Here is a 26467-nt window from a genome sequence, read left to right on the forward strand (position 1 = left end):
AGAGTTCTTTACAGTCCCTCTCTTATCAGAAGCTGTTTTCTGGAGTTAAACGCACTTACTAATGCTTAAATATTTACAGCCTTTCTTAAACATTTATAACATACCTTGCCAATGTTTTATATAATTCTTTGTACATAAAATTATTGTATTATTCACTATTTAAATATTTGTATTGTTACTTATTGGTTACATTGTTACTTCAGTTATTAAATTGCTTTTAAATTGCCGCTCCGAGTCCTCGGCATACAAATGCCCCCTTCTTCTCTGTCCGTTAAATGTTATATATGGATGTGATTGAGTAGACTGACTGTTTTTTATATAATGGGATTTTAGTTTACTGTTTTTAACTATTAGAATTGTATACATATTGTTTGTATTGCATGTTGTGAGCTGCTCCGCATCCTCAGAGAGGGGCGGCAAACAGGTCTAATAAATAATAATAATAATAACAACAACAACAACAACAACAATGTGTTGGTTATGACCTATAAAGCCCTTCATGGCATCGGACCAGAATACCTCCGGGACCGCCTTCTGCCGCATGAATCCCAGCGGCCAGTTAGGTCCCACAGACTTGGCCTTCTCCGGGTCCCGTCGACTAAACAATGGTGTCTGGTGGGACCCAGGGGAAGAGCCTTCTCTGTGGCGACCCCGACCCTCTGGAACCAGCTCCCCCCAGAGATCAGAATTGCCCCCACCCTCCTTGCCTTTTGTAAGCTCCTTAAAACCCACCTCTGTCGTCAGGCATGGGGCAATTGAGATATTCCTTCCTCCCAGGCCTATACAATTTATGTATGGTATGTTTGTGAGTATGTTGGGTTTTTAATAAGGGTTTTTTAGTTATTTTAAATATCATATGTTATATGCTGTTTTATTATTGTTGTTAGCTGCCCCGAGTCTACGGAGAGGGGCGGCATACAAATCTAATAAATACATACATACATACATACATACATACATACATACATACATACATACATACATACAAACATACATACATAAAAAAAATTATCCACAATGGCCAAACCCGAGTCTTCGGAGAGGGGCGGCATACAAATCAAATCAAATCAAATCAGATCAGATCAGATCAGATCAGATCAAATCAAATCAAATCAAATCAAATCAATAAATAAAATTATCCACAATGGCCAAACCCGAGTCTTCGGAGAGGGGCGGCATACAAATCTAATAAATAAAATAAAATAAAATAAAATAAAATAAAATAAAATAAAATAAAATAAAATAAAATAAAATAAAATAAAATAAAATAAAATAAAATAAAATAAAATAAAATAAAATAAAATAAAATAAAATAAAATAAAATAAAATAAAATAAAATAATAATAATAATAATAATAATAATAATATTAATATTTTTACTGGTTCAGCAGCATGTGCCTCTTGCAGAAAACAGGATTAAGAAAGAAACCTCTAGGAAAGTCAATGTCTTAAATAACTCCATGAAATATCAGAATGTAAATACCCCCCCCCCCAAAAAAAATTGAGGCTGTGCATTAGTTTGTAATTTAGACTCCGATTTTGGATTTTGCTCTACCTGGATTAAAACTAGCTCTGGAGAACAAACAATAGTTTCCATGGTTATCCCTCCAAAGAATGTGTGCTTAATGATGTCCCTCAGTGCAGGGCAGTATTGCGTTGGTAACTGTACATGCCACAATGCACACCGTTAGCAAAAATGGAACTGAGCGCTTAGCTCTGCATTGCTGAGGAAACAAAATCTCGTACGGGGACGTGCGTGTGAGATTTTGCCAATTTTTTGCTTCTGCGCATTTGCGGAAGAAAAAAAGTAGCTAAAATCTCATGCGCGCACGTACTCTTGTGAGATTTTGCTTCCATTGCATGCGCAGAAACAAGATCATGCTGAGACTTGCGTGCTTGCACCAGTGAAGGGCTACAATTTTTTTTACTACCACACTGTGGGTGTGGCTTATTTTGTGGGTGTGGCTTGCCAGCCATGTGACCAGGTGGGAGTGGCTTGACACTCATGTGACTGGAGGGTGGCTTAAAGGTCATGTGACTGGCTTAAAGGTGGCCAACTTGACGTTACTCACATCAAGGGTTTGGGGTTAGGGTGCCTGGCCTCTCCTGGCCTCAAAGAGACACAATTTCCATATTTACTATTACTGAACATCCAACATTACTATTTAATTCTATGTATATATGCCATATGTGTAAATACAAATTACACACAGGCACACAGAAATATACATTATCTACTATATGTTCGGTCGGGCTCTCTGGTAGACTCCTCCCAAAAATTCACAGGTACAAATTTCAGACACACACGTTTGAAAATTCAAAACAATGTTCTTTACAATGAAAAGTCACTTAACCTAAGCCCTCTCTTGGTATAGCAAAGAGCCCTCGTCTCCAAACAAACTGGTAATTTGTACAAATCCCTTATCAGTTCTGTGATACGTAGCTTGCAGCTGTGAGGCAATTCACAGTCCTTCTTCTTTCCCAAAGTGACACACACTTTGCTCTGGTTTAGTTTCAAAGTGGGGAAAAATCAGCACACGAAGGTCAAAGTCAGCAAGGCAGGCACAAAACACAATGATCAGGTAATCCTCCACAATGGCCAAACCCACAGGCTGCTCTTTATAGCAGCCTCACTAATGACCACAGCCCCACCCAACCACAGGTGGCCTCATTTTCTTTGATAATAATCTCTCAGTTGTTGTTGCCTATGCATCGCTCTCCGCATGCGTGGCTGTATCATTAACTCTTGTTCTGAATCCAAGGAGGAGCTAGATAACTGATCTCCTTCTGAGCTGTCTGTCACACTCTCCTCCTCCCTGTCACTCATGTCTTCTTGGTCAGAGGAGCCTTCATCAGCAGATTCCACCTGGGGCAAAACAGGCCTGCAGCATTTGGATGTCTCCCCCACATCCACAGTCCTTGGGGCAGGAGCTGGGCCAGAGCTAACCACAACACTATATAAACTGTTCTTCTAAAATTACCGTATACACATTCAACCTCATTTACTATGAAAGAAAAACATACCCGGAGCCCAGAAGGGGAAAAAAAGAAAAATAATCATTTTTTTCCTACCGGTTCTGCGTACCTGACCATTACCCATTGGAGCCCATTACTGATGTGCACACTGGCGACTTGGAGCTACAAACGCATTGCACCAGTAGTGGTAATAAGTAGGAACCCTTGCTTGGAGTAGGGATATGTTTGTATCAATAAAGCAGAATATTTGTAGCTCAGGGTTGAAATGAGGGGTCCTTGGTGTTCTGTGATAATGCTCAGGTTTAGATTTTTTAAATTGTAAACATGACTTAAGGGGCGTACATAAGTGCACTAGTGTGCCTTTCATCCCCTGTCCAATTGTCTTTCCTTTCTCTCACTTATCATATATATTTTCTTCCTTTCATATATCCTCTCCTCTAAGTGCACTTTTACCCTTATATATATTACTATATGTCTATTTTTCTTCCTATGTATTTGTGTATTGGACAAATGAATGGATGAATGAATGAATAAATAAATAAATAAATGGCCTGTTTCCATCTTAGACTTTGTCCTAAAGAGATTATCCTCTGCCGTCCTACCCACCCTGGATCCAGAGCTCCTCCAGGTTCTACTGCCAACGTAAATTAACCTATACCATGGTTATCTAATTCTAGGAAAACAGAGAAAGTGACCTCTGTTCTGTACTTGTGCAGTGAAATAGGTCTCAGTAAACAATTTAAGAGCAATTGCGGTGGACATTGAATCCAGATTATTTTGTCACAAATCTACTACATATGTTGATTGTGCTCAGAAGAATGATAAGAGGAACCCTGAAGTTGATTCAGGTCAAGAATCCATCAAGGTCAGTATTCAGTACAGGTAACATAGAAACGTAGAAGACTGACGGCAGAAAAAGACCTAATGGTCCATCTAGTCTGCCCTTATACTATTTTCTGTATTTTATCTTAGGATGGATATATGTTTATCGTGATCACCTTTTGTAACCTTCAGATGAGCAAAGTGAAGTGGAAATTCAGATTCATTTATCAACCAGGCTACTAATTTAACCAGCATAGTATAGATATTTACATACATACATTCCAAATATTTTCTTCCTTCCTTCCTTCTTTTCTTCCTTCCTTCTTTTCTTCCTTCCTTCTTTCCTTTCTTTCTCTTCCCTTCCTTCCTCCCCTCCTCTAGCCTGCCTCTCTCTCTCTTTTTCTTTCTTTCTTTCTTCCTTCCTTCCTTTTCTTCCTTCCTTTCCTTCCCTTCCTTCCTTTCTCTCTCTCTTCCTCTTTCTTTCTCTCTCTCTTTCTTTCACCCTCCCTCCCTCCCTCTCTCTCTCTCTCACTCACTATCTCACCTTTATTATTTTTACAAATAAAGATGTGAAACCTCAAACCAACCCAACCTTAAAGTTCTGGCTTCAGGAAGACAAGCTAATGTTCCCCTCTCCCCATGTTCATTTATTCAACACATGCTACATTCTGAAAGCCATAACCGACTGTGGCCATTCGTTCAGTAAGCCAGAAACGTATTGTGAATCCTCACAAGTCTCAACACTTCCATCAAAGCCACAGTTGACCTTGAGAAGCTAAAGTAGCCTCTGTGCTATGATGCCAATGCACGAATTCCTCCTAGCAGGGGTGGCTTTGGGGCAAAACAGTGATTGCCAAATAAAAATAAACGAGGATTGTGAAACTGCCTAAAGGGCTGAGAAGGTAAAAGCCTTGCAACAGAGATAACAGTATAATCGCCGTTGAACTGGGAATTTCATTAGGTAAATTGAGGTGTGGCTTCAGGTGAGAGGACAGGTGTATAATATGGACGTATATTATGGAGTACACCAGAGGACAGTATCCAAATGCTGAGTCACATTCATGGTGAGTTATCATTTAGCCTACGGCATAGTTCTATTTCTACTAGTTCTTTCTTTCTTTCTTTCTTTCTTTCTTTCTTTCTTTCTTTCTTTCTTTCTTTCTTTCTTTCTTGTTTATTTATTTATTGGATTTGTATGCCGCCCCTCTCCATAGACTCGGGGCAGCTAAACACCAATAATAAAACAACGTATGACAAATATAATATTTAAAATAACTAAAAACATTTATTAAAAATCAAACATACACACAAACATACCATGCATAAATTGTATAGGCCTGGGGGGAAAGGAATATCTCAATTCCCCCATGCCTGACGACAGAGGTGGGTTTTAAGGAAAGGCGGGGAGGGTGAGGGCAATTCTGATCTCTGGGGGGAGTTGGTTCCAGAGGGTTGGGGCCACCACAGAGAAGGCTCTTCCCCTGGGTCCCGCCAGACGACATTGTTTCGTCGGCAGGACCCAGAGAAGACCCACTCTGTGGGACCTAACTGGTCACTGGGATTTGAGCGGCAGAAGGCGGTCCCGGAGATATTCTGGTCCGATGCCATGAAGGGATTTATAGGTCATAACCAACACTTTGAATTGTGACCGGAAACTGATTGGCAACCAATGCAGACTGCGGAGTGTTGGTATGACATGGGCATATTTAGGGAAGCCCATGATTGCTCTCGCAGCTGCATTCTGCACGATCTGAAGTTTCCGAACATTTTTCAAACGTAGCCCCATGTAGAGAGCGTTACAGTAGTCAAGCCTCGAGGTGATGAGGTGATGAGGGCATGAGTGACTGTGAGCAGTGACTCATTCCTATCATCCTTTTCCTCCCACTTCGGATTATATGACTGTAACTTGTTGCTTGTATCCTAAGATTTTTATTAATATGGATTGTTTCTTCATTGCTTATTTGACCACTATGACAAGCGTTAAGTGTTGTACCTTATGATTCTTGACAAATGAATCTTTTTCTTTTATGTACGTTGAGAGCATATACCGGTATATATGACGGTCTTGGTATATTCGGGTTTCTTCCCGTGTAGGATTCAGAAATTTCTGGCGACGTTTCGACAAGGTCCCACTCGTCACCTTCAGGCTGGTGCTTCTGTCCTTGTTCTAGGGCGAACACAAGGACAGAAGCACCAGCCTGAAGATGACGAGTGGGAGTCGTTGAAACGTCACCAGAAATTTCTGAATCCTACACGCGAGTTTCGGTGAAATCACATTCACCATCATCAGGCTGAAGTTGTAAGCTTCGTGCTGCTGTAAATATAGTTTGTTTGCAACTGCCATTTGTTCCTTATAAATAGTGGTGGGGGTGCAGATTTGGTTTGAATGTAGCAAATAGATTGGGTGGCTATGTTTTAATGATTTGATTGGTTGGTGGAATCACATTTAGTTGAAGGATTGACATGGTGATGATTATGATATGTTTTTTTGTTTAAGGCTGGTTTCCAAATCTCTGGTAGGCGGGACGTGTCATCTCGTTTGTTCATGCTGAGGGGGTGTTTTTCTATCTCTATGGCCTCCATGATTATTCTTTTATATATGTGTTCTGTTTTGGAAAGTAATTTAGTTTTTTCAAAGTCAATTTCATGCCCTGTTTTTTTAATGTGCTGGACAAGGGAGGAAGTTTTTTCTTCTTTTTTGACTGCATTCTTATGTTCTGCAATGCGTGCGTTTATTCTTTGATTAGTTTGTCCAATGTATGTGGCTGCACATGTTTTGCAATATATATATATATATATATATATATATTGGTCAGGCAGAAAAGAGAGGAATTGTCTCTGCCCTTCACTATTCTCGTTAGGAATTTCCTGATTGCCTGATTCACGAACCACACTTGAATTTACTTCTAAACAACTGTGCCGAGATTGTGGTTCAGTATTCCCACGCCCTCGAGTCCAAATTCCCACACCACAGTGCCGCCCTGTAAAATCCATTGCAAATGTTTAATAACAGGCTGATAGAAAGGGTTGCAAAATGGTATCTACGGTAGGAACCCAACCACAGAGAATCCAATTTATAGGAAGAGATTTGTTATAACCTTAAGCACAGATTCACTGGGCGTATTTTAACACCCTACCAAACAGAGTGCTTGCACGTTACCAGTAATGGGCAGCCAAAATTTTTACTGCCATACTGTGGGTGTGGCTTATTTTGTGGGTGTGGCTTAATGGCCATGTGACCAAGTAGGAGTGGCTTGCCAGCCATGTGACCAGATGGGAGTGGCTTGAATGATCATCATCGTTCAAGTGAACTGTTAAGTCCTCAACTTACAACCTTATCAATGTCGCTGGAAACTCCATTTCCGCCAGTGGAACTGCGTTCCACCCCGTTCTGCCTGCTGCCCACCCCTGCATGTTACCTTAAATGAAGTCACCTTTTATATTTCTGTTGTTAGGAATGGTCTTTGTTGGGCTTCTGTTTCTTGAATTAAAATCCACGTTATTGAAACCTGCTGCTGTTTTTGTGCATGCAGGTATTTATTTATTTTATTTATTTATATATTTTGTCGAACAATTATAGGGTGGTAGTTTGTATAAACATAACATTAGAAAAAGTAATGATAAAAAGTAATGATAAAAGACAATAGGACAGGAGGACAGGGACGATAGGCACAATGGGGCACTTATGCATGCCCCTAACAGACCTCTTAGAAAGGGGGAAGAGGTCAATTGTAGATAATCTAAGGTTAAAGGTTTTGGGGTTAGAAGTAGAAACCACAGAGTCAGTCATTCAAGGTGTTGATCACTCTATTGCTGAAGTCGTATTTTTTGCAATCTAGTTTAGAGCGGTTAACATTTAGTTTAAATCTAATACATGCTCATGTGTTGTTGCGGTTGAAGGTGAAGTAGTCACTAACAGGAAGGACATTTTGGTATAAGATTTTATGAACTATAGTTAAGTCGAAACAGAGGCACTGAAGTTGTGAGTTGTCTAATCGAAGTATTTCAAGTCTGGTGGAACAAGGTATTTTGTTGCGGGAAGAGGAGTGAAGGACTCCTCTTGTGAAATCAGTAAGAGGTCAGTAAGGGGCGAGTACAAGTGCACTAGAGTGCCTTCCGTCCCCTGTCCTATTGCTCTCCTATATCTCCTATACCTGTCTTCTATTCCTATATCTCTTCTTCTATTCTTTCATTGATATGTTCTATTACTATACAGTATCTTCTTTTCTATTCTTTCATAGATATATTTTACTATGAGTATCTCCTCTATAACTTTCATCATGTATTTTACTATGTGTGTGTGTGTGTATATATATATATATATATATATATATATACACACATACACCCACTAAAACCCTCATTGTGTATTGGACAAAATAAATAAATAAATAAAAAATAAATAAATAAATAAAATAATATTTCTGGACTTTCTCAGTTGTATTGATATCAGATATGCAATGCGGGTTCCATACAGTTGAGCTGTATTCTAGGATTGGTCTGACAAATGTTTTGTATCCTCTGGTTAACAGATCAATATTGCCAGAGAAGAAGTTGCATAGGATTAGGTTAGCGACTCTTAAAACTTTTTTGGCAATGTTGTTTCAGGGGGCTCTCGGACTTAGGTCATTGGATATGAGTACTCCAAGGTCTTTGACACAGTGAGATTCTCAGCTAACTAACAGCAGTTCATTTAGTGACCGTTCAAAATTGCAATGGCAGTGACAAAAGTGACTTATGACCGTTTTTCACACTTATGACTGTTGCAGCATCCACCCATGGTCACATGATCAAAATTTGGATGCTTGGCAATCGACCTATATTTATGTTTTGCCGCTTTCTTACAACCACAGTCAATGGGGAACCCAGATTCACTTAACAACCATATAAACTTAACGTAATAACTGCAGTTATTCACTTAACAACCGGGGCAAAATTCACTTAACAAACATTTTGCTTAGGAACAGAAATGCTGGGCTCAGTAACCTCGCTAATTTATATATGTGTGTCTATGTGTGTTGTTCAACAAACTGTACAATGTAATGGGCCTAGGTTAATTGGCTTGTTATAGGTTCACTTAATTTGCAAGATAGGTTTACAGGAACCAGATCAAACCTGTTGTTTTAACATGGCCACTGTTTCTATTCTATTCATGGTGTTGTACCTCATGATTCTTGACAAATGTATGTTTTCTTTTATCTACACTGAGAGCATCTGCACCAAAGCAAATTCCCTGTATCCAATCACACTTGACCAATAAAGAATTCTACTCTATTCTATTCATTAAGTGGTGTATTGTACCAATGTTTTTATTTTTATTTATTTATTGATTTTATCCATTGCACAATGAGTTATATTGGGTATACATATAGTAAATATATAATGAAGGTTATAGAGGATATACTCACAGTAAAATAGTATATTTTATATACTATATTATATAAATATATTTTATATACTATATATTTTACATACTATTTTATATAAATACAAAATATAAAATATAAAAGTATATTTTCTTTTATGTACACTGAGAGCATATACACCAAGAACAAATTCCTTGTGTCCAATCACACTTGACCAATAAAGAATTCTATTCTATTCTATTCTATTCTATTCAGTGTTGTACTTCATGTGACAAATATATCTTTTTCTTTTGTGTACACTGAGAACATATGCACCAAGGACAAATTCGTTGCGTGTCCAATCACACTTGGCCAATAAAGAATTCTACTTTATTCTAATCTAAAATGTGGTATAAAGATATAGAAAGTACTGTAAAATGGTACATAAATTGTACAAATATAACAATAACATATTTAAAAGTTGTAGATCTGCTTAAAGAAACGTTATAAGTAAAATGTGAAAAATCAATAAAAACACCTTTAAAAAATTAAATTAAAACAGAAAGGGATAAACTTGGATAAACTGACCAGGTGCAATGCCTTATTCATTTGTTTGTTTTGTCAAGTACATATTGGTGGTATATAGATATATTTATATACATGATTCTAGTAAAAAAAGAAACATTAGTACAGGGGATGGAAGTCATGCTGGTGCACTTATGCACACCCCTTACTGACCTCTTAGGAATCGGGATAGTCTAAGGGTAAAGTTTTGAAGGTTAGGTGATGATGCTACAGAGTGTGGTAGTGAGTTCCATGCATTAACAACTCGCTTACTAAAATCGTATTTCCTGCAGTCGGGTTTGGAGCTGTTTACATTAAGTTTGTATCTGTTGCGTGGTCGTGTGTTGTTGTGGTTAAAGCTGAAGTAGTCGTTGACAACAAGGACCTTGTAGCAGCTGCAGAGGAAAAGGGGACTTTTTTCTTCTGAAAAAAGGGGACCAACTACCTTCCTGGAAATGGGGATCAAGATCGGCCTCGGGGCTCCTCCGGCAGCCGCCTTCCCCACTCCACACCCACATCGCGTGCGTGACCGAAGATTTGGGGCCCACGTGCCCGGGATCAAAGGGGACCCGGCGCCCTGCAAACACCGGCGATTCAGGAGGCGGGGCAGAGTCCGTAGGGAGGAAGAGGGTGGGGCGTATGGAAATGAGCCGGCTGTCCCGACGGCCTTATGGGAGACGTAGTTCTGCCCCCGGGCGTCTCCGAGACCCTCGCACAGGGCGCGGACTACCGTTCCCGGGAGCGTCCGAGCTGGAGGCAGCGGCGGCCTCTGTTGTTGCTCGCCCAGGATGCCCGCGCAGGCGCACTGCGACGGGTTGCGACAGAGGAGCCGCTTGAAGGTCTTTCTGTTCGGCTGCTACCTTCACCGCCGCCGCCGATCTGGAGGGGAGCCGCTCGAGCAGGTAGGGCGGGGGCGGGGGGGTTGCACGCTTCGGCTGGGGGGGGGGGGGGCTGTCGCGCTCCTCGGTGAAGGCAGGGCCGGCAGGGAGGGGAAGGAGGGAGGGGGTTCTTCGGTGAGGAGGGGGCGTCCCAGAGGGGCTAAAGAGGGGCTGTGATTGACAAGGGGGGGGGGCTCCCTGCCTTGGCGGGGGGGGAGCTCTTTCATTGGCTTGCCCTAACCCCAACCCCACCTCCGCTTTCCAAGGATTTTGGATTCCAGCGCCCATCATCCGCTGCCTTTGTTGAAGATGGGGAGGGAGGGAGGGGGCTCTTCAGTGAGGAGGGGGCATCCCAGTGGGGCTGTGATTGAAAAGGGGGGGCTCCCTGTCTTGGTCGGGGTGGGTATCTTTCATTGGCTTGCCCTAACTAACCCCACCTCCGCTTTCCAAGGATTTTGGATTCCAGCGCCCATCATCCGCTGCCTTTGTTGAAGATGGGGAGGGAGGGAGGGGGCATCCCAGTGAGGCTGTGATTGAAAAGGGGGGCTCCCTGCCTTGGCCGGGGGGGGGTATCTTTCATTGGCTTGCCCTAACCCCAACCCCACCTCTGCTCTCCAAGGATTTTGGACTCCAACGCCCATCACCCGCAGCCAAGGCTGCCTTTGTTCAAGATGGGGAGGGAGAAATAGGGGATCTTCAGTGAGGAGGGGGCATCCCAGAGGGGCTAAGGGGGGGCTGTATGGGCTGTGATTGAAAAGGGGGCCCCTCCCTTGGCCAGGGGAGGTCTCTTTCATTGGCTTGCCCAAACCCCACCTGCCCCACTCCAGCACCCATTATCCACAGCCAAAGCTCCCTTTATTGAAGATAGGAGGAAAGAAGGGGGCAATCCAAAGGAACTAAAGTGAATGTAGGGTCTGTGATCGGAAAGGGGGGGCTCCCTGCCTTGGCGGTGGTGGGGAGTTCTTTCATTGACTTGCCCTAACCCCACCCACCCCCTTTCCAAGGAGTTTGGACTCCAGTGCCCATCATCCACACCCAAAGCTGCCTTTGTTGAAGATGGGAAAGGAGGGAGGGGGGAATCCTCTGCGGTGGCTGAGACAAACATCCCCCCCCTCTCCTTTCCCCCTTGCAAAGAGCTGAGCGGGGAAGGGGAGAGGCCTGAATGGGAAAGTGGGGGCGCTTTGCAGCGGGGAAGTGTGTGTTTGTGTGTGTGTACCATACCAACTCACACACACCCCATCCCTGCCCAGCAGGCGGCCCTTTCTTGCACCGGCCACTGGGCTCCACCTGCACCCCCCCCCCCCGAACTCTGGTTGATTTGGGGACTTGGGACCAGGACATCCACTGCAAAGCTCCTGAGAAGAAAGCCTGAGGGAAGGGTCTTCCTTCCCCCTCCCCTGTTGGGGGCGGATGGATTGTGCTGAAGGGAGGCAGGAAAAGCCCCATTGCAACACAGTTTTCTCTCTGTCCCTCCCTCTCTAGCTATCGGCTCTCTCATCCCTGTCTACATGTCATCTCTGTCTCCAATGTCTGTCTCTTTCTCTATATTTGCCTGCCTGCATATACAGTATCTTGTTTGTCTGTCTGTGTCTATCTTCCTACCTTATCATCTGTCTGTCTGTCTATCTATCTCTATATCATCTATCATCCATCCATCCATCAGCTATATGTCTATCTATTTCTTTACATCCATTCATCCATCCATCCATTTCTTTTTCTCTCTCTCATTCTCTTTCTCTCTCCATCTATCTATCTATCTATCTATCTATCTATCTATCTATCTACCTACCTACCTACCTACCTACCTACCTATCATCTATGTCTATATCATCTTCCATCCATCCATCTATCCATTATCTGTCATCCATCCATCCACAAATTTCTTTCTTTCTTTCTTTCTCTCTCATTCTCTCTCTCCCTCCCTACTTCATCCATCCATCATCTATTTCTTTCTCTCCATTTTATCTATCCATCCATCTGCTTTCTATCTATCTGTCTGTCTGTCTGTCTGTCTGTCTGTCTGTCTGCCTGCCTGCCTGCCTGCCTGCCTGCCTGCCTGCCTGCCTATCTATCTATCTATCCATCTCATCTCACCTATTAACCATCCATCTCCCTCAAAATAGGACATCATAAGGTATGGGTGGTGGTGGTCCCATTCCCTTTGCCTGGAAATGTGTGCAAATAGTTCAAAAGTATGCCTGGAAGGAGGTGGAAAACAATCTAAAAACAAGGGGGAAAGAGTGGATTCACGGGTTGGAAAGCTCCCCCTCCTCTTCCTTGATTTAACGCTGGTGGTTTCTCCCCCTCGCTGCCAAAGCTGCCTGGAAACAGGTGACCCATAGGCCACCTCTGCCTCTCTGGGCTACCTGTTCTCTCTCCCTCCCATCCTGAAAGGATGCTTGGAGACAGGGATTGTTGGGGGGGGGTTTTTTTCGCCGTTTGCAAGTGGGCCCTACAGAGGGTGCTGCAAACAAGGGAATGAATGAAGCAGGCAGGCAGGCGTTGCCTCGCTGAGGCCTTTCTGCTTGATGAAAACACATTATGTAAGATGATGAAAACACATCTCGTGCCACCAGGGAGGGGAACGGAAAGAGTGCAGAAGGACTTCATCCAATGGCCCAGCGAAATGGTCTCTTGGCCGTAATAGCCGGCATCTTACTGATAATGGCTCTCCCTTAAACTGGTTTTTTAAAACAAAGGGTTGAAAACATTGGCAACGCTTTGGGTTATTTGCAGAAGGAGGAACCTGCCATCAGGGTGGCAGAATTTTGCTGAATCATGCAGCCAGGGGAGAGTATATTTCCGCTCCTCCTGTTGTAGTGAGGCAGAAAACACAAAAGGCAACACAATAGGGGGATGTAGAAAATACCAGGCAGGGTGATGTGGCATAAAGGAAAAGAAAGATAAAAGTTATGACAGGAGGGGAAAAGGAAAGGAACCTTTATTTTGACTGTACAGTAATGTTCTCTATTAGGTCTACACAACCCAGAGACAAACTGCATTTAATTTAATATAATTTAATTTATAGTGTTCCCTCGATTTTCGCGGGTTCAAACTTCGCGAATAGCCTATACCATGGTTTTTTGAAAAATATTAATTAAAAAACACTTCACGGGTTTTTTTCTATACCATGGTTTTTCCCGCCCGATGACGTCATATATCATCGCCAAACTAATAATTTTTGCAAATAAATAACAAAAAACATAATTATTGTTAATAAATAATTATGTTTATAAATATCAGGATCACTAAGTGTCTTATTCAATGGTGAGTACCAGTAATAATGATGAGTAAAAGGTTGTTAAGGGAATGGGAAATGGTAATTTAGGGGTTTAAAGTGTTAAGGGAAGGCTTGTGATACTGTTCATAGCCAAAAATGGTGTACTGTATTTACTTCTGCATCTCTACTTCGCGGAAAGTCGATTTTTGCGGGCGGTCTCAGAACGTATCCCCTGCGAAAATCGAGGGAACACTGTATTTGATTTATATGCTGCCCAATCCTGCTGGGAGATGTAGCCAAATATATTATTTATTTATTTATTTATTTGTTTGTTTGCTTATTTATTTACTTACTTATTTACTTACTTACTTACGGTACTTACTTACTTACTTACTTATTTATTTATTTATTTATATGCCATCCCTCTCCAAGGACTTGGGGCAGCTTACAACACATACTGCTCAAAAAAATAAAGGGAACACTCAAATAACACATCCTAGATCTGAATGAATGAAACATTCTCACTGAATACAGTGGTACCTCAAGATACGAACCCCTCGTCTTACGAACAACTCGTGATACGAACCCGGGGTTCAGAAAAAATTTGCCTCTTCTTACGAACTTTTTTCGAGTTACGAACCGGCGTTTGGAGACTGCTGGGAAGCCGCGCGGCTGTTTTAAAAGGTGACAGCCGGGCGGCGGGGCTTCCCAGCAGCCTCCCGAAGGCCGGTTCGTAACTCGAAAAAAGTTCGTAAGAAGAGGCAAAATTTTTCTGAACCCCGGGTTCGGTTCGGGAGGTTGCTGGGAAGCCCCCCAGCCCGGCTGTCACCTTTTAAAAGGGCCGCGCGGCTTCCCAGCAGTCTCCGAACGCCGAACGCGGAAGTTCGGGTTTGGCTTTCGGCTTCGGGAAGCTGCTGGGAAGCCGCCCGGCTGTTTTAAAAGGTCACAGCCGGGCTGGGGGGCTTCCTAGCAACCTCCCGAACCCCGAACTTTTGCCGAACTTCTGGGTTCGGGGTTCGGGAGGTTGCTGGGAAGCCCCCCAGCCCGGCTGTCACCTTTTAAAACAGCCGCGTGGCTTCCCAGCAGTCTCCGAACGCCGAACGCGGAAGTTCGGGTTTGGCGTTCGGGTTTGGAAGTTCGGCAAAAGTTTGGGGTTCGGGAGGTTGCTGGGAAGCCCCACAGCCCGGCTGTGACCTTTTAAAACAGCCGGGCGGCTTCCCAGCAGCTTCCCGAAGCCGAATGCCAAACCTGAACTTCCGCGTTCGGCGTTCAGAGACTGCTGGGAAGCCCCGCCGCCCGGCTGTCACCTTTTAAAACAGCCTGGGGGCTTCTCGGCGGCCTCCCGAACGCCGAACCTGGAAGTTCGGGTTTGGCGTTTGGCGTTCGGGAGGTCGCTGAGAAGCCCCCAGGCTGTTTTAAAAGGTGACAGCCGGGCGGCAGCGTTTTTTTTGCGGGGTTTTTTTTTGGTTGCACGGATTAATTGACTTTACATTGTTTCCTATGGGAAACAATGTTTCGTCTTACGAACCTTTCGTCTTACGAACCTCCCCCTGGAACCAATTAGGTTCGTAAGACGAGGTATGACTGTACTGTGTTCTGAATAAAGCTGAATGTGATTGATTGACAATCAGTGTTGCTCCCAAAGTGGACAGTTTGATTTCACAGAATTTTGATTTACTTGGAGTTGGTATTGTGTTGTTTAAGTGTTCCCTTTATTTTTTTTGAGCAGTGTATAAAAAGACAATGTACATTGAAATCCAATTAACTGAAGTTAAGAGTTAAATCTAAAAACCAATTAAAGGTCAAAAATCACTGGAGATGATGTAGCGCAGTGATGGCGAACCTATGGCGTGGGTGCCACAGGTGGCATGCGGAGCCATATCTGCTGGCACATGAGCCATTGCTCAAGCTGCTCCAACATGCATGTTTGTGTCGGATAGCTGATTTTTGGCTCACACAGAGGCTCTGGGAGGGCGTTTTTGGCTTCCAAAGAGCCTCCGGGGGAACAGGGGAGGCCGCTTCTACCCTCCTCCGACTGTAGGAAAGTTTTTGGAGCGTTAGGTGGAAAGCACGAATCCCAGCGTCCGGTGAGGTCCCACAGAGTTGGTCTCCTCAGGGTCCCGTCAACCAAACAATGCCGGTTGGCGGGACCTAGGAGAAGAGCCTTCTCTGTGGGGGGGCCAGCCCTCTGGAATCAGCTCCCCCCAGAGATTCACACTGGCCCCACCCTCCTTGCCTTCCGAAAGAGTTTAAAAACTCATATTTGTCGCCAGGCCTGGGATCATTAGATCTTCCCCCTGACCAACGAGTGTTTTTAGCGTAATTGATTGGGTGAATGTTAATGAATGTTTTTTAAGTGTTTTAGAATTTTTTAAAGATTTTAATTGTATTAATTGAATCTATTGTATTGTTCTGTCTTTTATATATGCTGTGAGCCGCCCTGAGTCCTCGGAGGGGGGTGGCATACAAATCCAATTAAACTTAAACTTGGGAGGGAGAAACAGGAGCCTCCTGGGCCCACCAGAAGATGGGAAACCGGCCGTTTCCGGCCTTCAGGGGGCAGGGGAAGCTGTTTTCGCCCTCCCCAGGCCTTGAATTATGGGTGTGGGCACATGTGCATACATGGTCTTTCGGCACCCAAGGGAAAAAAGGTTCGCTATCGCTGATATAATGCTTCACGAGCCCTTACATATGGCTTCGCGTACTTCCTATGGCATCTGTGCCACAGGTTCGCCATAACAGGTATATATGGTCTCCTGCTTGAGCAGGGAGTTGTGAGCGCTCCTCGTCCACCTCTGGTAATGTTAGATTCGGAGGAGGATGAGCCAGGCCCCTCTGGGTACCCTGGGCCAGTGGGGTTGCCAGTTGATGCAGAAGTGAGAGTGATGGAGAAATAGACCTGGATGGACCTGAGGAACCACCAGAGGGGGCAGATATGTCAATGGGGGAGTGGTCCGAGTTGGAGGACGAAGGGGGCATTAGAGTGGATGAGCCACTCTTAGAGATGCTCGATTCAGGAGGTTACAAAGCAGAAAACAACACTCATATGGTAAAAAGGAAGTACAGTGGCACCTCTACTTACAAACTTAATTCGTTCCGTGAACAGGTTCTTAAGTAGAAAAAATTTGTAAGAAGAAGCAATTTTTCCCATGGGAATCAATGTAAAAGCAAATAATGCGTGTGATTGGGGAAACACAGGAGGGTGGAACCCCTGTTTCTTCCCAGGAGATTCCTAGAGGCCCCACAGAGGCTTCTTCTCGCCTTTTCCGGCCCTGTTTCCTCCCAGGAGATTCCTAGAGAGGCCCCACGGAGGCTTCTCCCCACCTTTTCTGGTCCTGTTTCCTCCCAGGAGATTCCTAGAGAGTTTAAGTTTAAGTTTAAGTTTAATCAGATTTGTATGCCGCCCCTCTCCGCAGACTCGGGACGGCTCCTCGAGAGGCCCCAAGGAGGCTTCTCCCTGCCTTTTCTGGCCCTGTTTCCTCCCAGGATATTCCTAGAGAGGCCCCACAGAGGCTTCTCCCCGCCTTTTCTGGTCCTGTTTCCTCCCAGGAGATTCCTAGAGAGGCCCCAAGGAGGCTTCTCCTTGCCTTTTCCAGCCCTGTTTCCTCCCAGGAGATTCCTAGAGAGGCCCCACGGAGGCTTCTCCCTGCCTTTTCTGGCCTTGTTTCCTCCCAGGATATTCCTAGAGAGGCCCCACAGAGGCTTCTCCCCGCCTTTTCCGGCCCTGTTTCCTCCCAGGAGATCTCTAGAGAGGCCCCAGGGAGGCTTCCCCCCCTTTTCCAGTTACAGTTTCGGAGACTCGGGTTTGTAAGTGAAAAATGGTTCTTGAGAAGAGGCAAAAAAATCTTGAACACCCGGTTCTTATCTAGAAAAGTTCGTAAGAAGAGGCGTTCTTAGGTAGAGGTACCACTATACATTCTCTCCACCACCCCCAAAAAACCTCAGGGTCTTTAAGGTCATCTTGCCACAGATTATTGTTGGTCTCTGTGCTTGCCAAATGCATAGATTACTATTTATAGAGGATGTATAATGTCGTCAAGCGTGGGGGAACTGAGACATCTCCCCCTGCCTATGTAGTTTTTGTGCATGATATGACTGTATGTATGTTTTTTATATTGGGGTTCCTTGCTTTTAGATTTTTAAATGTACAATTGTTATTTTAGATTCTAATTATTAGATTTGTCATTATATATTGTTTTTATCACTGTTGTGAGCCGCCCTGAGTCTGCGGAGAGGGACGGCATACAAATCTAATAAATAAATAAAATAAATAAAATAAAATAAATAGAAACATAGAAACATAGAAGACTGACGGCAGAAAAAGACCTCATGGTCCATCTAGTCTGCCCTTATACTATTTCCTGTATTTTATCTTACAATGGATATATGTTTATCCCAGGCATGTTTAAATTCAGTGACTGTGGATTTACCAACTACGTCTGCTGGAAGTTTGTTCCATGGATCTACTACTCTTTCAGTAAAATAATATTTTCTCATGTTGCCTTTGATCTTTCCCCCAACTAACTTCAGATTGTGTCCCCTTGTTCTTGTGTTCCCTTTCCTATTAAAAACACTTCCCTCCTGAACCTTATTTAACATTTAATTTAAATGTTTCAATCATGTCCCCCCTTTTCCTTCTGTCCTCCAGACTATACAGATTGAGTTCATTAAGTCTTTCCTGATACGTTTTATGCTTCAGACCTTCCACCATTCTTGTAGCCCGTCTTTGGACCCGTTCAATTTTGTCAATATCTTTTTGTAGGTGAGGTCTCCAGAACTGAACACAGTATTCCAAATGTGGTCTCACCAGTGCTCTATATAAGGGGATCACAATCTCCCTCTTCCTGCTTGTTATACCTCTAGCTATGCAGCCAAGCATCCTACTTGCTTTTCCTACCGCCCGACCACACTTCTCACCCATTTTGAGACAGTCAGAAATCACTACCCCTAAATCCTTCTCTTCTGAAGTTTTTGCTAATGCAGAACTGCCAATGCAATACTCAGATTGAGGATTCCTTTTCCCCAAGTGCATTATTTTACATTTGGAAACATTAAACTGCAGTTTCCATTGCTTTGACCATTTATCTAGTAAAGCTAAATCATTTACCATATTACAGACGCCTCCAGGAATATCAACCCTATTGCACACTTTAGAGTCATCGGCAAATAGGCAAACCTTCCCTACCAAACCTTCCCCTATGTCACTCACAAACATATTAAAAAGAATAGGACCCAGAACAGACCCTTGTGGCACACCGCTTGTAACCTGTCTCTGCTCAGAATACTCGCCATTAACAATAACTCTCTGATGTCTACGCTTCAGCCAGCTTGAAATCCACTGAACTATCCAGTGTTAAGTCCAATCTTCACTAATTTATCTATCAGCTCTTTATGTAAATAAATAAATAAATAAATGTACTATAAGTCTGTTGAGAAAAGACGCCCATAGCACAGAACCTAAGTAACTGCCTGCAATTTCTGACGCAAAGTTTGGACTAAGAGCTTGCTTCTCTTCCTGTTGGGATTATCTGGGGTCACGGTTACAGGAATTCATCTGATGCAGCATCCCTACTGCCAGGGCTCGTGAAAGAACAGTAGGCAGACCACGTTTGGGAATCGGGTTACGAATCTGTAGTCCAACCCCATTCGGGACATCCGTTGAAGAAGGAAGAGATAGAGAACAGCAGATGTTCTCACCTATTATTTCTTTTTCTCTTTTTTTTTTCTCCCAGAGTTTTCTGAGTGGCGAATATATGTGTTAACCCTGGCGTTTCCAGGAAAAGATGAAAGATATCGATCTAGGAAAAGAGTACGTGATACCCAGTCCTGGGTATAGAAATACCAGGGAGAGAAATAGCCTGAATCAACGTGGTGGACAAGATGGGATCAAGTTCCGGCCAGAGAAATACAAGGTAAGTAGCGACGGCTTCTTTTTAAAGCGCATTTATCCACCCGCTCAAGGCAGCAGGGGGGTTGGCCTTCGTGTTTCCCCCCAAAACAGGAACCCTGTAGAATAGGTTGTGCTGAGGAAGGAAGGGAATGAGGATAAAAGCAGATTCCTTTACCGATCTTAACACTGTAACCGCTAACACACACTGCCTTTTACACCAGCATTGACTGAATTGCATAATGTAATGGATATAATTCTGTGTTACATAAATAGTGAACGCATGATGTCCTGCTGTAATTATCGAATGTAATCGGCTTCAAGTGTTACCTGCCAATCAGTGAAAAGGAGATTGATTGCTGTAGAAGCATGTCTAAAATTCAGATAGAATAGAAATAGAATAGAATAGAATAGAATTCTGTATTGGCCAAGTGTTAGTGGAGACACAGGGAATTTGTCTTGGTGCAAATGCTCTCAGTGTATGTAATAGCATAAAATAGGTGAGGAAAGAGCTTTATTGTGTTCTTTTTCCTGATTTGCAAACTTGACTCTCATCCCATTTTATCATCCAGCCTTGACCTTGCAAATTTCATGACCTCAGCAAGCACATTAAACCTTTTACCCCCGAAGGCTGCTTTTTATAGCATCCAGCTGGCTGGGAGAGCGAGAGAAAAATGGCAAGGACTCACATATTTATGGGAATCAGCCTAATAAAAGTGTCGCCCTAGGATAGGAAAATAAAATCCTGTAAGGTGGAGTTGGGGAAACTTTAAAAAAAAATAGTTTATTGAATTTCAAATATTAAAAAAGGAGAGGGAAGGGGCGAGTCCATGGGGTCAAAAGGATATGAGAACATAAACATATAATTACATGTTAGTGCAACAGGTCTTCAACTATACAAAAGGTTATCTATGTCGTTAAATCATTGTCTTGTAATCAGGGTTACATTTCATAACAAAAAATATAAAGTGTATATACATAGTACCTAATAGTAGATAAGTGAAATGCCTTTATAAGGAACAAGGAAAAGGGGGAAAAATTAAAGGATAAAAAAAGAAATAGAGAGGAAATATGAATAGAGGGAGGTTGGGGAAGTAGGGAGAGGGGTAGGGAGAATCTGCAAATTGCAGATGTTTTCAGGATGTGCGACTAAGTGCAGTAGTAGGTGTACAGGTACTTCACCTTCAACCGCAACAACACATGAGCATGTATTAGATTTAAACTAAATGTTAACTGCTCTAAACTAGACTGCAAAAAATACTGCCAAAGTAATTTATATGTTGCTGTTCTTTTAGAATTCTTTAGAGTGTCAACAAATACGTTCAGAGGTGTGACCGGTACGAATTTGTTTCTTAGGAGTTGCAAAGGAGTTTTTTTAACCAAGTCCTTGACCAAGGACTTGAAACGGATGGGTTTTGGGGTTTTTTTGCTGCTGGTTTGCATAAGAATGCACACACGGAGCGTCATGCATGCACAGTATTTAAAAAAAGGCTTCTGCTCATGCGCAGAAACAAAAAACAAGATGGCGCTGCCTATAGCGCCACCGGAGAAATGGCTCAGGGGCGTGGCAGGCCTGGGACAATGCCGGTTCTAGCGACCCAGGCTGCCAGGTTACTAGTGGTTCTATCGAACCGGTCCAAAGTGGGAGGAACCCACCTCTGATTGGAAAGCAAAAATAGCAGTCACGGGGTAAAAGAAAAAAAAAATTATATGCATCCGTTTGCACGGTAGGACAGTGCTGGCGTCTCAAGGATACACTAAGAAGAGGCCCTGGCGTGGCTGGATGCTTCCCCTAACAAAATGTGAATGGGGTGATGAGTAGACATTTTGCATTGTGGGTGGCGTGTAGGGAAAAAGCGGATTTAATTATGCTTGCATTTGCACGGGAAAAACCCAGAACTGGTTTCGCTGGTTTTTCTGTGCCAATGTGGTATAGAAACATAGAAATATAGAAGACTGACGGCAGAAAAAGACCTCATGGTCCATCTAGTCTGCCCTTATACTATTTCCTGTATTTTATCTTACAATGGATATATGTTTATCCCAGGCATGTTTAAATTCAGTTACTGTGGATTTACCAACCATGTCTGCTGGAAGTTTGTTCCAAGGATCTACTACTCTTTCAGTGAAATAATATTTTCTCACGTTACTTCTAATGTTATAGCAGATGGCTATAATTGACTTTTCTGGATTAGTAAACCTTTCATAAAAATTGGTGTATCGTTTATATTCATGCATAAAAAAAATATCAGAGCCCGCCAAGCATTTTTGAAAAAAATAATTCTTTTCTCACAAAGTGTTGTGATTCTGCTCGTCGCATTAGTAAGCAGTTCTGTTAAAGACCAGCCCTTCTTGCTACGTGCGGGAAAGACAGGACAAGCACAAAATTAGAACTCCAAGAAGAAAAGTACAAGGAACACAGCAAGAGACAGAAACCTGTCCAGAGGCAGGTTCGCAAATAAGGCTGCTGCTGCTTTTATTACAAGGCCTACGGGTAGTCCTTGAGTTAGGACCGTAATGGAACTTACCGTAATGGAACTTTGATATGGTTCCACATAAAGAGCTGATAGATAAATTAGTGAAGATTGGAGTTAATCCCTGGATAGTTCAATGGATTTGCAGCTGGCTGAAGCATAGACATCAGAGAGTTATTGTTAATGGCGAGTATTCTGAGCAGAGACAGGTTACAAGTGATATACCACAAGGGTCTGTTCTGGGTCCTATTCTTTTTAATATGTCTGTGAGCGACATAGGGGAAGGTTTGGTAGGGAAGGTTTGTCTATTTGCCGATGACTCTAAAGTGTGCAATAGGGTTGATATTCCTGGAGGTGTCTGTAATATGGTAAATGGTCAAAGCAATGGAAACTGCCGTTTAATGTTTCCAAATGTAAAATAATGAACTTGGGGAAAAGGAATCCTCAATCTGAGTATTGTGTTGGCAGTTCTGTGTTAGCAAAAACTTCAGAAGAAAAGGATTTAGGGGTAGTGATTTCTGACAGTCTCAAAATGGGTGAACAGTGCAGTCAGGCGGTAGGGAAAGCAAGTAGGATGCTTGGCTGCATAACTACAGGTATAACAAGCAGGAAGAGGGAGATTATGATCCTGCTATATAGAGCGCTGGTGAGACCATATTTGAAATACTGTGTTCAGTTCTGGAGACCTCACCTCCAAAAAGATATTGACAAAATTGAACGGGTCCAAAGACGGGCTACAAGAATGGTGGAAGGTCTTAAGCATAAAACGTATCAGGAAAAACTTAATGAACTCAATCTGTATAGTCTGGGGGACAGAAGGAAAAGGGGGGACATGATCGAAACATTTAAATATGTTAAAGGGTTAAATATGGTCCAGGAGGGAAGTGTTTTTAATAGGAAAGTGAACACAAGAACAAGGGGACACAATCTGAAGTTAGTTGGGAGAAAGATCAAAAGCAACATGAGAAAATATTATTTTACTGAAAGAGTAGTAGATCCTTGGAACAAACTTCCAGCAGATGTGATAGATAAATCCACAGTAACTGAATTTAAACATGCCTGGGATAAACATAGATCCATCCTAAGATAAAATACAGAAAATAGTATAAGGGCAGACTAGATGGACCATGAGGTCTTTTTCTGCCGTCAGACTTCGATGTTTCTATGCTTCTATGCAAATGAAGGCGGTCCCACTATTCAACTGTTGGAAGTGCCGGTGGCCCAGCTTGGGCAAGGTGTCAGTCAGGAGCCTAGACAACTCAAATAACGTATTTTTCAGAGTATAAGCCACATCGGAGTATAAGATGCACCTTAGTTTTGGGGGAGGAAAATAGGGGGGGGGGAATCCATCTACCAGGTATTCATCTGACTAGCAACCTTAGTCTGGTCAGCTTCAGCACATTATTTTATCCTCTGGTTAGGGCTGGAAAAAAACCGTCAGAGGGAGTAGCAGTGAAAAAAAGACCTGTAAAGCCAGGGCTGGAAAAAAACCTTCAGAGTAGCAATGAAAAAAATCCTGCAAACTGGGAAGATAGGGTTGGAAAAAAAACCTTCGAAAAAGCTACATTCGGAGTATAAGACACACCAAAATTTCAGCCTCTTTTAAGGGGGAACAAGGTGCGTCTTATACTCTGAAAAATATGGCAAATTATATAGGTTTGTTGTACACTAAACGGCTCTACAAGAATCTGAACTACTTAATTTAAATAAGTAAGAATTTATAATTATTTGATCTTATTAATTTGAATGTTAACTGTATGCATACATGAAAGAACATTTAGAAATTAATATGACAAGGTTTCTCTTTTTTAGTTATACTAAATAAGTGAATTTCAAAAAATCTATAACATGATAATAATAGATAGAATGTAATAATTTAAAAACAATATAAACACAGAGTATTTTTGCAATATTATAAATTTTAAAGTGTTATTTTTATATTTTATTACTAGTTTAAGTATTTGATATTTTATAGATAAGAAAATTAATTAAAGTTATGTAAACTATAACATAAAGAATACAGAGTTAAATTTAACAAGAATATAGAGCGCGTGTGTTATATTTCTGTATTGATCTGATCATAGTTAGGGTTCTTTTTCTGTGCTAGTTAGACTTCTGCGACAAGCGGAGCAATGGTAGTTCCTTGAAAGTTGAATGTTGTTTGTTTTTGTTTGTCTAATGAAAAATAATAAAAAAATATTTTAAAAAAAGAAAGAATCTGAACTACTAATGGCCAAAGCAAATTAGCAGCAGATAAGAGTTAAAGGTTTAACTCTGCATTTTCTCTCTAGCAGGTGGATTGCCAAGATGCCTTGGAAACAGCCGCACGGGCAGAAGGTCTACCTTTGGAGAGCTCCGCAGATTCTCACCTACGAGAGCTGGACGAAGAGCATCCCAAAGGGAAATATCACTATGGCCTCAATCTGATGAAACCCATCCGGACTACTTCCAAGTATGGCTTTCTTGAAGTGAGCTGAAAGAGGCAGCTGGTTTTTTTTAACCAAGAATGCCTAGCTGAATGGAGGTCTGTGGGAAAACAAACAGACATTTTATTTCAAAATACAGGTAGTCCTCGATTTACAATCGATTTAGTGACCATTCAGACTTACAACGGCAATGAAAAAAGTGACATAACAACAACAACAGAGTTGGAAGGGATGGAGGTGTTCTAGTCCAATCCCCTGCTTAGGCAGGAAACCCTACAGTACTTCAGATAGATGGTTATCCATTATTGGACCAGAATACCTCTGGAACCGCCTGCTACTGCACGAATCCCAGCGACCAATAAGGTCCCACAGAGTTGGCCTTCTCCGGGTCCCGTCGACCAAACAATGTCCTTTGGCGGGTCCCAGGGGAAGAGCCTTTTCTGTGGCAGCCCCGGCCCTCTGGAATCAACTCCCCCCGGAGATTAGAACTGCCCCCACACTCCTTGTCTTTCGTAAATTACTCAAGACCCATCTATACCGCCAGGCATGGGGGAGTTGAGACACCTTTCCCCCAGGCTCTTTTATATTTATGTTTGGGTATGTATATGTTGTTTGCTTTTTTAAATATGATAGGGTTTTATGTTCTTTTTAATATTTGATTTGTTTTCGCTGAAATATTGTTTTTATTATTGTTGTGAGCCTCCCTGAGTCTTCGGAGAGGGGTGGCATACAAATCTAATAAATTGAATTGAATTGAATATCTTAAAAACTTCCAGTGTTGGGGCATTCACAACTTCTGGAGGCAAGCTGTTCCTCTGACTAATTGTCAGGAAATTCCTCCTTAGTTCTAAGTTGCTTCTCTCTTCGATTAATTTCCACCCATTGCTTCTTGTTCTATCCTCAGGTGCTTTGGAAAATAGGTTGACTCCCTCTTCTTTGTGGCAACCCCTGAGATATTTGAAGACTGGTATCATGTCTCCCCTGGTCCTTCTTTTTATTAAACTAGCCACGTCCAGTTCTTGCAACTGTTCTTCATATGTTTTAGCTTCTAGTCCCCTAATATGCAAACACTTTTCTTCTTGTCCAAAAGCCTGATGGATTAGCATTAACCTTTTGTGGCATTCACAACTGCTGGAGACAAGCTGTTCCATGTCGCCAGTCACTTATGACCATTTTTCACACTTAGACCACTGCAGCATCCCTATGGTCACTCGATCAGAAGTCAGAGACTTGGCATTTGACTCATATTCATAACAGTTGCAGTGTCCTGGGGCCACCTGATCCCCATTTTTGCATCTTTCTGACAAACTACGTCAATGGTTGTTAAGAGAATCTGTGTAAATGGGAATCAGTGGTCAAGCATCCAAATGTAATTTTTGCCACAATCATAAATTGTTTGATTACTGCAACGCTCTCTACATGGGGCTACCTTTGAAAAGTGTCCAGAAACTTCAGATCGTGCAGAATGCGGCCGCGAGAGCCATCGTGGGGCTTCCTAGATTCGCCCACGTTTCTGCAACACTCCGCGGCCTGCACTGGCTGCCGATCGGTTTCCGGTCACAATTCAAAGTGTTGGTAATGACCTTTAAAGCCCTATATGGCATTGGGTCAGAATACATCCGGAACTCCATGAATCCCAGCGGCTGATAAGGTCCCACAGAGTTGGCCTTCTCCGGGTCCCGTCGACCAAACAATGTCGTTTGGCGGGCCCCAGGGGAAGAGCCTTCTCTGTGGTGGCCCCGGCCCTCTGGAATCAACTCCCCCCAGAGATTAGAACGGCCCCCACCCTCCTTGTCTTTCGCAAATTACTCAAGACCCACCTTTGTCGCCAGGCATGGGGGAGTTAGGATATTCCTTCCCCTAGGCCATTACAAG

General features: G+C 42.8%; 1 protein-coding gene across 4 annotated transcripts in view; it reads left to right on the forward strand.

Moving 5' to 3' along the window:
* Nucleotides 1-10511: 10511 nt before the first annotated feature.
* The window catches only part of ABCC5 (ATP binding cassette subfamily C member 5), a 64987-nt gene continuing 49031 nt past the window's right edge, over nt 10512-26467 (forward strand). The window contains exons 1-3 of one of the 4 annotated variants that reach the window (XM_070753772.1): nt 10512-10609; nt 19538-19717; nt 24461-24618. In XM_070753772.1, the coding sequence (XP_070609873.1) occupies nt 19589-19717; nt 24461-24618 (287 nt within the window). In that variant the 5' untranslated portion in view covers nt 10512-10609; nt 19538-19588. Of the gene's footprint in view, nt 10610-19537; nt 19718-24457; nt 24635-26467 lie in introns of those variants that run through there. The other 3 variants (XM_070753769.1, XM_070753770.1, XM_070753771.1) reach the window with 3 other exon arrangements.

The sequence above is a fragment of the Erythrolamprus reginae genome, chromosome 5, assembly GCF_031021105.1.
Source record: "Erythrolamprus reginae isolate rEryReg1 chromosome 5, rEryReg1.hap1, whole genome shotgun sequence".
NCBI lineage: Eukaryota > Metazoa > Chordata > Lepidosauria > Squamata > Dipsadidae > Erythrolamprus > Erythrolamprus reginae.